The following is a 14,607-nucleotide window of genomic DNA, read 5'->3' as shown; positions in this document are numbered from 1 at the left end:
GCATAGTTGTATATATGATAAACATGTGCTTTTGCTCTTCAAATTTTGTAATCTTAATAGGAATGCAAATGATTCCTGCTTCAAAAATTTTATTAAATTGATTTCTTTTATGACACGCATGTTGGGAACCTATATCTCCAGAATTCACAGAGAAATTGCTGGATCTCCAGAATTCTACGAATGGCACATTAAGTTGTTCTAAAGCAGAAAGTCCCATTAAATCAGTCAGGTAACCTGCCTGTACGAGATATATTTTCCAGTGTGCATCTTAAACCATAACGTTCAACTGCCCATTTTGCTTCTCTAAATCCATGACCATATGCCTCAGAATGGTTTTTTTCAATTCCATCTTTCAGCAGCTCTTTCAGATTTCTCAAGAACTGAGCTTTTTCACTTGTACCTTCTATATTTTCATCACCCGTAAAAGTTTGCCAGTCTAGCCACTTGTGAGCCATAACTTCACAAATACCTTCTGCGATGTTTAGGTTCAGCCCTCTATACCCTATATATCATAGAGAGAAAAACATACATTCATGAGGAATGCTGTTCACTAGCTCATTTTCCTTTATTTTTAGTTTAAATTGGACAAAATCAACTACAGATTATAGTATAAAGCTGGAAACCACCTTGAATCCTCATCCAAGCGTGCATCATTTCATGAGCCAAAGTTGCTCCCAAGGCCAACCTGTTTACAAAGACCAGTGATACATACCATAAAATTTAAATAGGCAACTTGTTTCAACCTTACATATCCTCTTAAAGGTTGGAATGTCAAATTATCTTTGGATAACATAGCATTTCACTTATCTTCGATCAGTCAAGCACATCACTGACCAAAAATAATATTTCCTTCGTTGCAATTTGTTTGTCTTACTTTCCTTTTTAGTCCGTTTCAAAAAGAATGTCTCTTTCCACAAGATTAAAGGGTATTTTGGTACATTCTACATATATTAAAGGGCATTTTGGTACATTCAACATATATTTAATTTTAAAACCACAAGGTTCAAAGTCTTTTTTAATTTCTTAAACTCTGTGTCAAGTCGAAACCAGACAAACAAATTGAAACAAAGAAAGTAGAATATAGAGATAAACCTATTGGGTATCATACCTCATTGCATATAACAAAGCTCGGAGTAATTCAAAACTGAAATTGCTTATTTGCTTATCCTAACTAGATGAAGATCATGAGATATATTTCCCATTTACTCTCCTAGAAATTACTGGATGACAATTGCTAGGAGTTATATACTGGATCATCAAGAAGACTACTTATGTCAAAGTACAGAAGTTGAGAAGATTACTTTGGAAAGCCGTACAAAAGCAGCATTGCTTTCACTTTGCGTCCTTCAACCAGATGTTCTACTTCTTTCATCACTTTAACTTTTTCACCCTTTTGTATTGACCTTGACACCTAGCATGAGTGAAACGTGAGAAAGTAGATGACTTCATACCATAGGTAAGAGAAGTCTATAATAGAAACCAATGTACTCACATAAGTTACGGCGTCCAATTTAGATTTCTCATAGATAGTCAAGCCAAGTGATGTCTGTGAAATCAACCACATACTATTACTACTACAAAATGTGATGGAAGTAATAAAATTTCACTTGCTAATGTAAACACCTGTTCTGCCTACCTTTTGGTCCTTTTTCATCATCTCTTTTTGATCAACTAACAGAACTGGAATGTAATATCTGACTTTCATGTTCATTCCTTTGAAAAATCTGTGCACTTCATCAAGAAGGGGCTTACAGTCTCCAGGATCCGTCACTGCTGTATAATGACAATCAGGGCAAAGTTTCCGACCATCATTCAGAGTGATATACTGCAGGTCTCCTATCTACAAATAGGTGAGTAAGTTCTCAGTTGAACATGTTATAAGCTGAGTAATTGTATGGCATATGTTATCATTGAACGTAAAGCCAGTGTCTCAGCTAGAAAGCTCATTGTGTATATGTTTTCTATTCAGGAATATTTATCATGCAATTGCTAGTGGTTGATTTATTTAAGAAGATTATCTTGCACTTTCATTTTTAATAATTTTCATACTAATTGAATGGTTCCTGTTTAGCTCATTATCGACCTAACATTATAGAAGGCGTTTGAAAACCTTTAATCTTGAACAGCTGCAGCACTCAGAAGTTCCATCAGATGTATGCTTTTTACAGTAAGTTTGGCCCCAGTATGTACACCTTAACCAATCCGAGCAAATCTGTACCAAACATAATAGAAGTATCAGGTAAACTCAATTCAGTTATTTTCTGATCATCTTCACATTTACAAGGATAAATTATTTCAAGAAACACTAGAAGGAAGGACATTTGAGGAAAGGTAACACAAACCTCTTCTTCACAAACATCACAAACAAGAATATTGCACTGCTTTCTACTCGTTCTCCAGAAAGAAGTGCTCCTACAAAATCATAAAAACTTGTATGAAGGAAAAATATTTTATTTATAAACTCAATATATATTTGAATGCACTCTACAGTCCTTCACAATTTTCCACAATTGAAAAATAGCTAGCAACACCTCTATTATGATAGTATGAAACCTACTTTAACTTAAACAGGACCATAAATCTTAACTCGACATGAATTAAGTAAACTTGTAAATATCAAATCCTAATCAATTTGCTTTCCTACTACAACTTTGAATTAGTTTTCCAAAGGTGTCAATTTGATAAAATGGAAAGCAGAAGAAAATGTCATGGCAAAAGATACTGTAGAATGATAAGGACTTCTTAAGGATTTAGTTCTTAGAAGAATTATCAATAGAACAAATAGAAGCATGACTTTAATTTGGTTTATTTTGCATGAATAACTAAATACCTAATTGTATATTCTTCATTGCTTATGTAGAAGCACTTGAATTGTGTTACACTTACCTTGATGCATGGACAAATGGATTTGACTCCTTGAAAAGTTTCCACCATTTCAGCTCTCTGCCTCCAGTACTGGTGCTGTAGTGATGTAAAGCTTTAGTAAATAAATCTGATCTCAAACTTAATCAGCTCGGTACAAAAAGGGAGGTGAATGGGACAATTACATATATGTGATATGCTAGATGTAAATATTCATTTCCATATATATATTTTTCACTGAGTAAATCCCTGGGAGCCAGTGATGCACATTTGAAACTCAGTGGATAATGGTATTCATTTCCCCCTATTAAAAGCACCAGAGAATGAGAGGCTAATCACAGGGCATATTTACCTTAAGTCTGTAGATGACAATGTGCTTTCTTCGAGCGCTTGTGCAAGTTCTTCTACTTCATCAATCTGGGGAAACTCTGTATCTGATTTTTTTATTATAAAAAAAGTGACCAAATTTATAATCATCAGACTACTTCCCTAAAGAAATTAATTTAGTTCTGCCAAAATAACAAAGTGAAGCTCCAAACTCATGAAATTGAACTTATGGGAGCTAAACATATCTACCAACTTCTTACTAGGACGAAAGTTAGCTTAAAATAGTGAGATGAAAAGGCTGCATTTGACAAGTGAGGCTCGCTCTAGCCAAAGATAAGTGAAAACACTATTGATCCTCCTGATAGAAGAGAAAAAAAAAGGTGCATCATTAATGACCCTTACCGCCTGTGTTCATCTCTTCTGCCTTCGATTCTTGAAGAGAGAATTCAATAGCACGGACCACATCCTCATTCTCATCTTCTGATAATTGGTAATTCTGTATTCAAGTTTTTTTTCAAATGGATTTAACTGATAATAATCATATCAATGATGATAATAATAATAATAATAATAACAAAAGACATAGATAGAAGTGAGAAACACAAAACCAAACCTCATAAGAAGGACCTTCATCCAGGTATCTATTAGCATACATTTTCCAAGGTCAATTAATCCTCTGAGTTCAAAAAAATATATCAATACTACTGCAAAACATAAAAATGCATTAATATTAATGAGAAATATCCATTGATGAAGGAGAACATGGCAAGTTTATTAAACTTTTAAAACATGATTTTCCTGGAAATATATAAATTTTAAAAAATGGAGTATTCGGTTGGTCGTACTTACCAGAACAAAAAAAACAACAAATATTCTGCTGGTAGCATATAAAGAAGTTGCAAATCAACTGATCAAGTGGTAGTTTCTTGCTTTGTTTCTTGTCCTTGGAAATAGTATAATATACACAACTAATTAATAATTTCCGAAGACTTTGACCATGTCGTTAAGTCTTCATGAATGTTATTTTTTTTTTCCGAAAAGCTTTCACGAAATTAGTTAAGAAAGTGTAGCAATTGAAGCTTCTTGTCATTCTACACTATTTCATATTTCTGATTTTATATTCCTCATTTAAAGACTTCTTCAAAATATTGTACTTGGCCCGGTTGGACAAGAGTTTTTTTTTTCTTTTTCTCAAGAAATATTTTCAATATATTATTTGGTTTTAAATTATAATACAATGTTTTTTTGCCAATGAATTTTTAAATTTTGGAAAATTGTTTTATCAAGTGAAATTTTGCCCCACTTACAATACATCAACTTTTTTAAGTGATATCACGTACAAATACAATTTCAACTTTTAAATATTATTTTTAAATATCATTCAATTCACGTTCAAACATCTACTTATTTAAAATCTTAAGTAAAAGTACGAAAGAACACAAAAACATATCAAAGTATTTAGCTTTGAGTTTACCAGGACTATACTTATTTGTGCACATAAAACTAGTTAATACATAGCAACTTTTTACCTTTAGTAACATTGTACCAGTGTTTAAAAAGACTTTGTTGGGACTTGTATTGGGACATGCTCTGGGGCGGGGCTTTAGTAAAATTCTTCGTGAGTCAAGTGTGGGACTTAGTTCTATAAGACTTACGCCCTAATTAAGCACCCGACTGTATGCCTTAAGCACGTCCAACGCTCGGGGCTCGCCTAAAAGGTTTTACACAAATTATGTGTTAAAATCTTTAGTTAATATTGTTGACCCTCATAATTCTTGAATAAATGAATGATACTTAATAATTTTTAATCTATAGAGATAAGAAGATTGAGAGTAACTCTAATAACAAGTAGTATCACATCTTTACTATTTGGTAACATTATGAAGGTAATTATAAATTACGTAACATTTTTTTTAAAAATACGTAGCGAAATTTTACTTTTTCACTTATCATTGATCTTCATGATTTTATCATATATTCATATGTCTCAAAATTATCATATTTTATTTAGCTATTTGAAAGTAATTTATTTTTTATTCATGATGGAGTGTTGTTTTTATTATAATACTAGTAAGTTTTATTGATTATTTTCTTTTAGGGGGGATAAATTGTATAGTATGATAAAAAAAATATTTTTAGAAATAATAATTCTTTTATTATTAAAAAGTTAAGATATTATATTAATTTATACTTGTATAGTCAAGTTAGAAGTGTTATTTTCTATGAGTTTCCTTAATCATGTTTGTAATTATTTCAAACTATTGATGTATTTTTATAATTTTATGTTATTAATTTATTATATCATATTATAAACGCCAAACGGAGAAGGGACTAAAATGCCCCTCGACTATTCGAATTGGTACAAAAGTACCCTCCATCCACCTTTCGGCTCTCAAATACCTCTGATGTCAACCTTTTGGCTCAAAAATACCATCGACACTAACCCTTTGGCTCATATTTACCCTTGAAGACAATTCTCTATACTTGGGTGACCATTCAAGGAATTGACTCTATTTTTTAGCCAAAAGGTTGACGTCAGGGGTATTTGGAGACCAAAAGGTGGACAGAGGGTATTTTTGTACCAATCCAAATAATTGAAGGGCTTTTAGGCCCTTCTCCATATTATAAATTAAAAATTTAAAGATTCATAGGGCTTATGCCACATGTCTCTAGGTTTACGTTTGGCCCTATACTAAGTAAAACGTATCGTCTCACACCCCGCCTTTTAAAACACGACATTGTACCAATTTTCTCGCGTTTGGTTATACCATTTGAGATGATATTTCACTTGTTTAGTTTGTATAATTCTTATTAATTCGTTTTTGCTACCCTTTTACCGTCAATTTTTTTTATTGAAAATTGAAATAACTTAATACATAACTTGTATTAATGGAAGAATTGGTTTTTGCTATCCTTTCACAGTCAATTTTTTTTCTTGAAAATTGAAATAACTTAATACATAACTTGTATTAATGGAATTCAACAAATAATCCAATGAGGAATTGTAAAGGAATTTCCAGAAAGTGGAGGGGAAGTTGGGAGAAAAAAGTGTTAGAGAAAAACTATAGCCAACAAATGGGAAAAAAAGCTTTTTAGTTGGCTGACTTGACTCGTAGGAAAAGTAAGGCAAAATCTAAAGAAACAGGAAAGGACCAATAAATAATATGATAATGACAACTTACGGACATTTTAGATACAAGGACATTATTATGGAAAGACAAAAAAGCCCTCCTCACTAATAAAATAATAATGACAACTTAACAATGAGCCCGTTTGGATGTGCTTAAAAAAAGTAACTTTTATGTATGAAGTGCTTTTAGAACATTAAAGTGCTGAAAGTTATTTTTATAAATAAGCAGTTGAGTGTTTGGATAAAAGTGCCTAAATGAGGAAAATTATGTGAATTTTAGTGTTAAAAGAATAAAAAAGGTAATTTGGGAATTTACTTAAAATATAAGGGATACAAAAGTAATTTTCATGGTCAAAGAAAATGACTTTAAGCACTTAGAAAAAAAAAGTTAGGAATCCTAACTTTTCATTTTTGATTGACTTTAAGAATTTTCTGGCTTAAAGTTAGCATTAGGCAAACACGTCCAAAAGCTGAAAAGGGGCTTTAAGTTGGTTTTGACCAACTTAAAGCCAATCCAAACGGGCTCAATAACTAAAAGAAAAATAAACAAAGATTAAAAAAAAACTTTTGGTGTTTTGTTAGTAAATATAAATTATTTTCCTTGGAAAATATATATTAAAAATTGATAATAATATTACCAAATCAAAGATTGTTATGATTAAATTTTTTTTAAGTACTGAAGATTAAAAATAATGGAAAAAAGGCATAATATATTTTTCAAATTTGCGATTTAGAGTTAATATATTCATCGTTACAAAAGTGAACACATATACTTTTCTGTTACACAAATGCTTGTGTGATATTACAAGCTAAAAAAGTTTTAAGAAAAAATGAGAGAGGAGTCACTTTACCTATTTTGATGTAAATAATTTTTCAAAAAAGATATTTTGATAATTTAACATTAAAAATGACTTTCTCATAGTGACGGTGATGTGACACATTCAAATTAAATCAATGCTGATGAATAAACCTTTAGATAGAATTTCAAAATCACAAGGTTTGGCATTTTTTTTATAAAAATTATAACAATAGCACTTTAAACTATATTCTGAAAGCTTCAAAGTTTTTTTTCCTCGAGTTAGAAATTCAAATTTCCCTCCGAAATAGCGAGTAGAAGGTGAAATAGGGTATTCTCTCCATTAGCATAAAATATTCACAAGGAATAATTAATTTATGGGTGAAAATCATTTTTACAACTTGCCAAGGATCGTATGAGAGACTGTATCACTGTTGATAAAATTCTATTCAATGGATTTTTGTATGGCACTCATACTTGGTAATCTATATCTGCAGAAATTCAGGGAGGGGAAAGATTCTACAGACTACCATAAATACATGACATGTGAAGCACTACCAAGGCAACAAATCCGAAATAAACTCAATGAACAGCAGTTCGCTATAGAACTAAAAAGAAGTCAAATTTATCATCTGATCTTCAAGGGAAATTATGGCCATGTGGGCTGCCGGAGATTTTTATCCAAAATTTGCATTACCCAAGTATTTCAGGACCACAAAATGAGGCCAGAAAGGTACATAAAAAAATTTACAAGTCAATGTTAACCATCAGGTTCCTCCTAATGATGAATGAATTAACAAAAAAATGTAATGTCACCTGAGAAGAAAGTCATTCAGGTAACTTTCCTGTCTGGGATATATGTTCCAGTGTGCATCGCAAACCATAGCGTTCAACTGCCCATTTCGCTTCTCTAAATCCATGACCATATACCTCAGAATATCTTTTCTCTATTCCATCTTTTAGAAACTCTTTCAAATTTCTCAAGAACTGAGCTTTTTCACTTGTACCCTTCATATAGTCATCGCCAGTGAAAGATTGCCATTCTAGCCACTTGTGAGCCATAACCTGGGAAAGACCTTCTGCAATGTTTAGGGCAAGTCCTCTATAACCTATAAATATGAGAGGAAAATTTTTTTAAAAAAAAGGAGTGAAATTTTTTTCTCTCAGTAGGGGAGGACGACATTTTTGTGTTTCCTCTCTCTTTTGTTGAACTGAAAAGGTAGATTCATGAGGAATGTGGCTTTGCACAAGTTTGCTTTCCTTTATACTTTAGTTGGATTTAAGTGATATACACTGACACTCTAAATTATTGTTTTTAGTTAACTTATCTATTGTTGTAGGTCAACTTAATCTAAGGATGTGTAAAATCTCTACACATAAGTGTTGGTGTATAAAGCTCAAATTCTTTTTTACTTTGAACAAGAAAAATGCAACATGCATCAATAGTAAAAAGCTGGAAACCACCTTGAACGCGCATCCAAGCATGCATCAGTTCATGAGCCAAAGTTGATCCGATGGCCAACCTGTTTACAGAGAGCATTGATGCATACATAAACTTAGAATATTTCTTAACTTCCATCTAAGTCAAGAAAATGAGACCATTAATGGTAGAATATGGACATCAGCATCTGAAACCCTCACTCATTACCACTCAATATTTTCTTAATGCCTCAATTTAGGTGACATCGTGGGAAGAGTAACCTATACTTGGGGAAAAACAATAGATGGAAACTGCGTTAGTTATGCAGATTTTTCTCTGTTAATCAGGAAACATTCCGTCTTTAATGCAAAATGAGTAACATCTCTACTTTTCTAGATCAGTTTCTCTTCTTCAACTGGTGATACTAGGATATGCTTATCAAAAAGAGAATTTAGTGACTGGTCATTACATAAAATACAAAAATGCATAGTTTTGTAGATAACGAATTGGGCTTGCATAGAAAGAAGACCGTGAACAATTCAAAACTGAAATTGTTTATTTGCTTATCGTAACTAGATAAAAAGCATGAGATATATTTTTCTATTTACTCTCTTAAAATTTCTAAATGAAAATTGCTTGGAGTTTTATACAGAATCCATCAGAAGAACACTTAAGTGAAAGTATAGAAGTTCAGAAGAAGTTTACTTTGGAAAGCCGTATAAAAGCAGCACTGATCTCACTTTGCGTCCTGGAGGCAGTTGTTCTACTTCTTTCACCACTTCAACATTTTCACCCCTTTGTATTGACCTTGAAACCTAGCATAAGTGAATTCAATGCAAAATGAGAGAGTAGATCATTGTGTACAAAGGCGGATGCAATATATTATTATCTGAACTCATTAAGCTTAAATTTTTTATCCACCAGACTGGGAACCATAAAAAATGTATAAATTTACATTATATTGCAGAAGACATCAGCCCATCTAACAGAAATCTATAGTAGAAACAGATATACTCACATAAGTTACGGCATCCAGTTCAAATTTCTCATAAATCGTCGAGCCAAGTATGCTCTGTGAAATCAACCAAATGCTATTACTACTACTACAAATATGATGGAAGTAAAAAATAAATTCCTCTTGTTAATGTTGGAACATGTTCTACACACCTTTTTATGGATTCTGATTATCTCTTCTCCATCAACTAGCAGAATTGGAATGTAATATCTGATTTTCATGTTTAATCCTTTGAAAAATCTGTGCACTTCATCAAGAAGGGGCTTACAGTCTTCAGGATCCATCACTGCTGTATAACGACAATCAGGGCAAAGTTGTCGATCATCACTCAGAGTGATATACTTGATATCTCCTATCTGCAAACAGGTGAGTAAGTTCTCAGCTATCATGTTATAAGTTGAGCAACTGTAAGAAAGTTAGAGGAAGTATATATTTAACTCGACTTCTATTATTGAGAGGTCAGTATTCAGCCAATTTTGAAACATAATATAAGGTGTTTAAAAACCTTAAATCTAGAACAGGCACAACAGCAGGGAGTTCCATCAGATATATGCTTTTTACAGACAGTCTGGCCCCAGTAGGTACACCGTAACCACTCCGAGCAAATCTGTTCCAAGATTTATGATGTTAAAAGGCAATAATCAAACATAATAGAAGCATCAGTTAACTCATTTAGATATTTTGTAATCATCTTCACAGTTTACAAGGATAAACTAAGGACTGATTGCAAAGTGCAAAAAGGGAAAGAGATTTGAGAAAAAGAACACAAACTTGTTCCTCGCAAACATCACAAACAAGAGTATTGCACCGCTTGCTACTCTTTCTCCACCAAGAAGCACCCCTACAAAATCACAAAAGCATACCGATGCCAATTAGATTAAATGGAATGCAAGAAGAAAGTAGTAAGGTAAAAGATACTTCAAATGACACAATGGAAATGAAACCTGGATAAAAGATAGTAATAGAGTGAATTAATCATTAACTGCTTTTACTTTCTCATCTACTCGCTATTATTTCCAAAATTGAGAAACAGCCTTCTCAAGGATTTAGTTCTTTGGAGAAATAGTTTTATCAACAATGATAATTAACGTGGAAAGGAAAAGATAAGAAAATGTATTAATCATGCAACTGTTTTAGTTTCTCATACTGCTTTCTAGTATTTCCAAAATCGAAAAACAACTTTCTCAAGGATTTAGTTTTAGTTTTGATATGTAGCTCTTAGGAGAATTAGATTTATCAACAAATAGAAGTGTGATTTTGTTCTCTTCGCATGGGTAATTAAGAACTAACTATAAATACTTGTGTACTAATACTTGAATTGTGTGGCACTTACTTTGATGTTTGGACAGGTGGATTAAACTCCTTGAAAAGTTTCCACCATTTCAGTTTGCTGCCTTCGGTGCTGGTGCTGTAGTGATGTAAAGCTTTAGTAAACAAATATCTGATCTTAAACTTAATCAGTTCGCAGACAAAGGGAGGTAAATAAGACATAAGAAATAGAGTAACTATGTTACAAAGATAAATTACTAAACGAAGCAGTAATTCTATTTTTTATCTGTGTAATGAACTACTGTATGAAACAGTAATTCTTTTTCATTGCACGTGCTCATAGTGGAGACATGATCCTCCAGCAATCTAAAGAAACTAGACAATATATCATGAACTTGATGGAATATTGCATATTTTCTGCAGGTTGAAGTACATGGAGCTGGTGTGGTTCTTCAAATCATTACACAAGTGTTCGGTCAGATCTTATCATGAGTTGAATTAGTCTGTTGGTTGTGCATATTAACTGTTCAGAAATCAGGATTCATGTGTCTGGTATGATGGAAATGATTTTCCAGAAAATAAAGGGGAAAATGACTTCCCTTACTTTTAGGCGTTAGTTATTTTCCTTCACAGTTATCTAAACTCATAGCTTCAAATCATTGTTTTAACCAACACTTGGACACTAATGTCAAAATTTAATACTCAAAAATTCCACCAAACCCTATCCGTTTTGTTAATAATACTGACATTGAATCAGTGTTCTTTCCAGCAGACAAACACTGGAACACATCTTCCATAAAATAGGTCATTTCACAAAAAATATTTTCCAGAAAATGACTTCCTTCATACCAAAGACAGTTTAAAAATATTAATTTGCAGCGACTGCTACATTCAGATCTTGATCACTTCCTTGATAAGACTTAACATCTTCACAGGCTCATTATTGAAGCAGCTAAGGAGCACAGTGGTTGATGAAGAGTAAAACTCACATAATGGTCTCATAAATTTTCATAAATTTTGTCGAAACTATGACAGATAAACAAGTCTGTGTGAAGCCTAATCTTCTCCCGATATGGAACTATTCATTTCTCATTATAATGATAAGTCTAACTAATATGAAGGAATTTTGTAAGGGAATGAGAGTTCTGATACCATGGGCCATATTTACCTCAAATCAGCAGAAGATAATGTGCTTTCTTCCAGCACTTGTGCAAGCTTTTCTACTTCATCATTCTGGTGAAACTCCAAATCTGACAATAAATGACCAAATCTATATATAAGACTACTGCCAGAATAACCCAGTGAAGCTTCAAAATTTGGAAATTATTGGCTAGAGCTTAAAATACAAACTTCTTACTAGGACAACATTGAGCTTAAAAAGGTGAGATGAAAAGGCTACATTATTAATGACCCTTACTGGCTTATACTACCTATATATGTTTCTTTTCCCTTTGATTCTTGAAGAGAGAGTTCAATTGCACGAACCACGTCCTCATTCTCATCTTCTGAGAATTGGTCCTGTATTCAAGTTCTACAAATGGATTAATTGTGTGTTAAGGAACTGAGTCAGCAAAAATTTTAAAATTTCTGTTTTCTTTACAACTTCTCAAGAAAAAGTGACAAATTTCCCCTAGCTTTAAAAAGTCATGAGGAAATTGATCTCATCATGTACTCATGTGAATGAATAGCTGCTTATTAAAAGGCCAAAGAAGAGATTTTTAATCAGATCTTGATGTAGCTAAGACCACATGGCAAAAATAATAGTATAATGATTCGTGGTCCCTAAGCTTATCTGTGTCAGACAATTAACATGCTGGTGAATCAAAAGAAAACAGCCATTATCAGTTTAAATTGCAAGATATGTAATACTCACTAATATACAAAGCTAGTGTGGACTTGCCAATCAAAATTTTCTTACTATAGCCTATTAATTAACATCAATAAGAAGCTATTATCAAATACACTAACAATAATGGTAGTAATAATACTTAATAATGGTAATGATTATGATAAGAACAAAAGACATATAGAAGTAAGAAACATGAAACCTGGTAAGAAGGACCATCAACCAGGAATCTATTTGCAGACATTTTGACCTTTGAGTTGAAAGAAAAATAACTATACTGCTGCAAAACATGAACATATATTAATAATAAGAAATGTCCATGGTGGAGAAAATGGAAAATACAAAGCAATTGGACATGGAAGCTATGATTACTAACCACAGCACAGGAACCCAAACTTTCTGTCAGATGCTTCAAACGGCATAGGTTAATTTGTTGAATCATAAGAAAGAAAGCAGAAAATCAGCAGGAAACAGTATAATATACTAACAATTGATTAATCATTTTTGTAGACTTTGACCCTCTAGTCAAGTCTTCATGAAAGTTTAACTTGGACGTTTCTAATCAGTAATCACTCACGCTTTGTTTGGAGGGTTGTTATGTATTGTTTCGTAATGTATTGTATTGTGTTGTATTGTATTATAGTATATTTAAATTGTATCATTCTTCATCATTATATAATATAATTTAAGTAACAATTAAAAAAAACATTGTTACTTGAATTTTGTTGTATAGTATCATTTAAATCTATCGTTAGGTAACGACGAAAGACTCATTATGTGTAAGGATCAATTTGATGTGACCGCATTATTATCTTAATATTTTCTTCTTATTTTATCTTTACTTATTATTTAATAATTCTATTTAATCATTTATCCTATCTTTTCACAATATCTCTACCTTGTACCCCTACTTTTCTTGTTGATTTATCATTCAAATTGTTGATGCGTGACATTATATAATGACAGAAAGGAATACAATTCTCAATTTTACACAATTTTACCAAATGAGTAAATCTTAAGTGGTAAGTTTTCTTATAAGCATGAAAACTCCATAATTTGTGAAAACTATCAATTATTGTGTCAACTCTTATATCCTGTTTGGCTTAACTTTTTTTGTTGTTGCTTATAAACTGTTTTCAACTTATAATCTGCTTTAGAGTTTAGATAAGTTAAGCCAAACAAATCCAATTATTTTCTTGGACTTATTTTAATCACAAAATGGCTTTAATTTGGCCAGACAAATACTCAAGAAAGCTTAAAACAACTTATAAGTCAATCCAAACGGGCTCTTATACAACTTTGTCAAATGAGCAAATCATAACTCATACACAGGGTATCAGAATATCCTAAGGCACTGAAACAATAATCTCATATCTCCATGTTCATTTATAAGTAAATATTTGTGATTACATATTAGTACAAGTTTTCAAATACACATTATTTTACAAAGATTTATTGATCCAATAAATCAATAATAATAGGAACTAACTATTCTTTAATATAATCATTTCACATGGTACGAACAATCTTTTCACGTCGATCATGAATCCTTTTTACAAAAACTTAAAATGATGGGTCTTTTTTAATAAAATATAAACTTATGAATCAAGTTTCATATTTAAAAAAATAAAAGTTCAATTTGAAATTCTATTTTTTGAAATTTATATGTTTGAAATTATACGTAGATTTTCTAAATAAATATTGATTTCAAATCAAAACTTGAAAATTTGAATATCAAATCTCAAGGGAGAGTTGGTGGTGAAAATTTGAACATTCATTGAACAATTTTTTTTTGTTTATTTTAATAATAAGATTTATCAGTCACCCAAATGAGATTGTGTCTTCATAAAATTTTACAAATACTACTCTCTTTTATTTTTCGTGTCAATGATATATTGCCAACGTTTATTTTCTTTCAGCATTTAGAGGGTGTTTGGATTAA

The 14,607-nt window shown here is 31.8% G+C and overlaps 2 protein-coding genes across 4 annotated transcripts; both read right to left on the bottom strand.

The window, feature by feature from the left end:
- Window positions 1–22: 22 nt before the first annotated feature.
- Window positions 23–3,952, bottom strand: LOC129885793 (protein DA1-like). Its single transcript, XM_055960212.1, has 11 exons — window positions 3,803–3,952; window positions 3,592–3,685; window positions 3,215–3,296; window positions 2,887–2,961; window positions 2,343–2,412; window positions 2,111–2,212; window positions 1,637–1,840; window positions 1,493–1,546; window positions 1,302–1,411; window positions 627–685; window positions 23–502 (listed from the first exon to the last, which is right to left on the bottom strand). Exons 1-11 carry the CDS (start codon window positions 3,842–3,844, stop codon window positions 222–224), a joined length of 1,173 nt encoding a protein of 390 aa, XP_055816187.1. The 5' UTR covers window positions 3,845–3,952; the 3' UTR covers window positions 23–221.
- Window positions 3,953–7,718: 3,766 nt separating this feature from the next.
- On the bottom strand, window positions 7,719–13,148 carry LOC129885790 (protein DA1-like). Of its 3 annotated transcripts, none has more exons than XM_055960209.1 (12): window positions 13,042–13,148; window positions 12,868–12,945; window positions 12,250–12,337; window positions 11,988–12,069; window positions 10,884–10,958; window positions 10,322–10,391; window positions 10,056–10,157; window positions 9,703–9,906; window positions 9,554–9,607; window positions 9,241–9,350; window positions 8,580–8,638; window positions 7,719–8,224 (listed from the first exon to the last, which is right to left on the bottom strand). In XM_055960209.1, exons 1-12 carry the CDS (start codon window positions 13,105–13,107, stop codon window positions 7,944–7,946), a joined length of 1,269 nt encoding a protein of 422 aa, XP_055816184.1. In that variant the 5' UTR covers window positions 13,108–13,148; the 3' UTR covers window positions 7,719–7,943. The 3 variants fall into 3 exon arrangements, with proteins under 3 accessions (XP_055816184.1, XP_055816185.1, XP_055816186.1); XM_055960210.1 differs by having other exon boundaries at window positions 12,868–12,942; window positions 13,042–13,140; XM_055960211.1 differs by having other exon boundaries at window positions 8,007–8,180.
- Between the last annotated feature and the right edge of the window lie 1,459 nt (window positions 13,149–14,607).

This window comes from Solanum dulcamara, chromosome 4 (assembly GCF_947179165.1).
Source record: "Solanum dulcamara chromosome 4, daSolDulc1.2, whole genome shotgun sequence".
NCBI classification, from domain to species: domain Eukaryota; kingdom Viridiplantae; phylum Streptophyta; class Magnoliopsida; order Solanales; family Solanaceae; genus Solanum; species Solanum dulcamara.
The sequence above is the reverse complement of the archived record's forward strand: the minus strand, read 5'-3'. Positions and strand labels throughout refer to the sequence as shown.

Excerpts from the sequence above, each read along its gene's own strand:
- LOC129885793 (XM_055960212.1), bottom strand. The coding sequence starts at position 3,844 with ATGTATGCTAATAGATACCTGGATGAAGGTCCTTCTTATGAG. Across the intron at positions 1,412-1,492 it reads AATTGGACGCCGTAACTTAT|GTGTCAAGGTCAATACAAAA; the intron begins GTGAGTACATTG and ends CACTCATGCTAG. Across the intron at positions 686-1,301 it reads CTTTTGTACGGCTTTCCAAA|GTTGGCCTTGGGAGCAACTT; the intron begins GTAATCTTCTCA and ends CTTTGTAAACAG.
- LOC129885790 (XM_055960209.1), bottom strand. The coding sequence starts at position 13,107 with ATGATTCAACAAATTAACCTATGCCGTTTGAAGCATCTGACAGAAAGT. Across the intron at positions 12,946-13,041 it reads GTTTGGGTTCCTGTGCTGTG|CAGTATAGTTATTTTTCTTT; the intron begins GTTAGTAATCAT and ends CATGTTTTGCAG. Across the intron at positions 9,907-10,055 it reads GTGCCTGTTCTAGATTTAAG|ATAGGAGATATCAAGTATAT; the intron begins GTTTTTAAACAC and ends ACCTGTTTGCAG.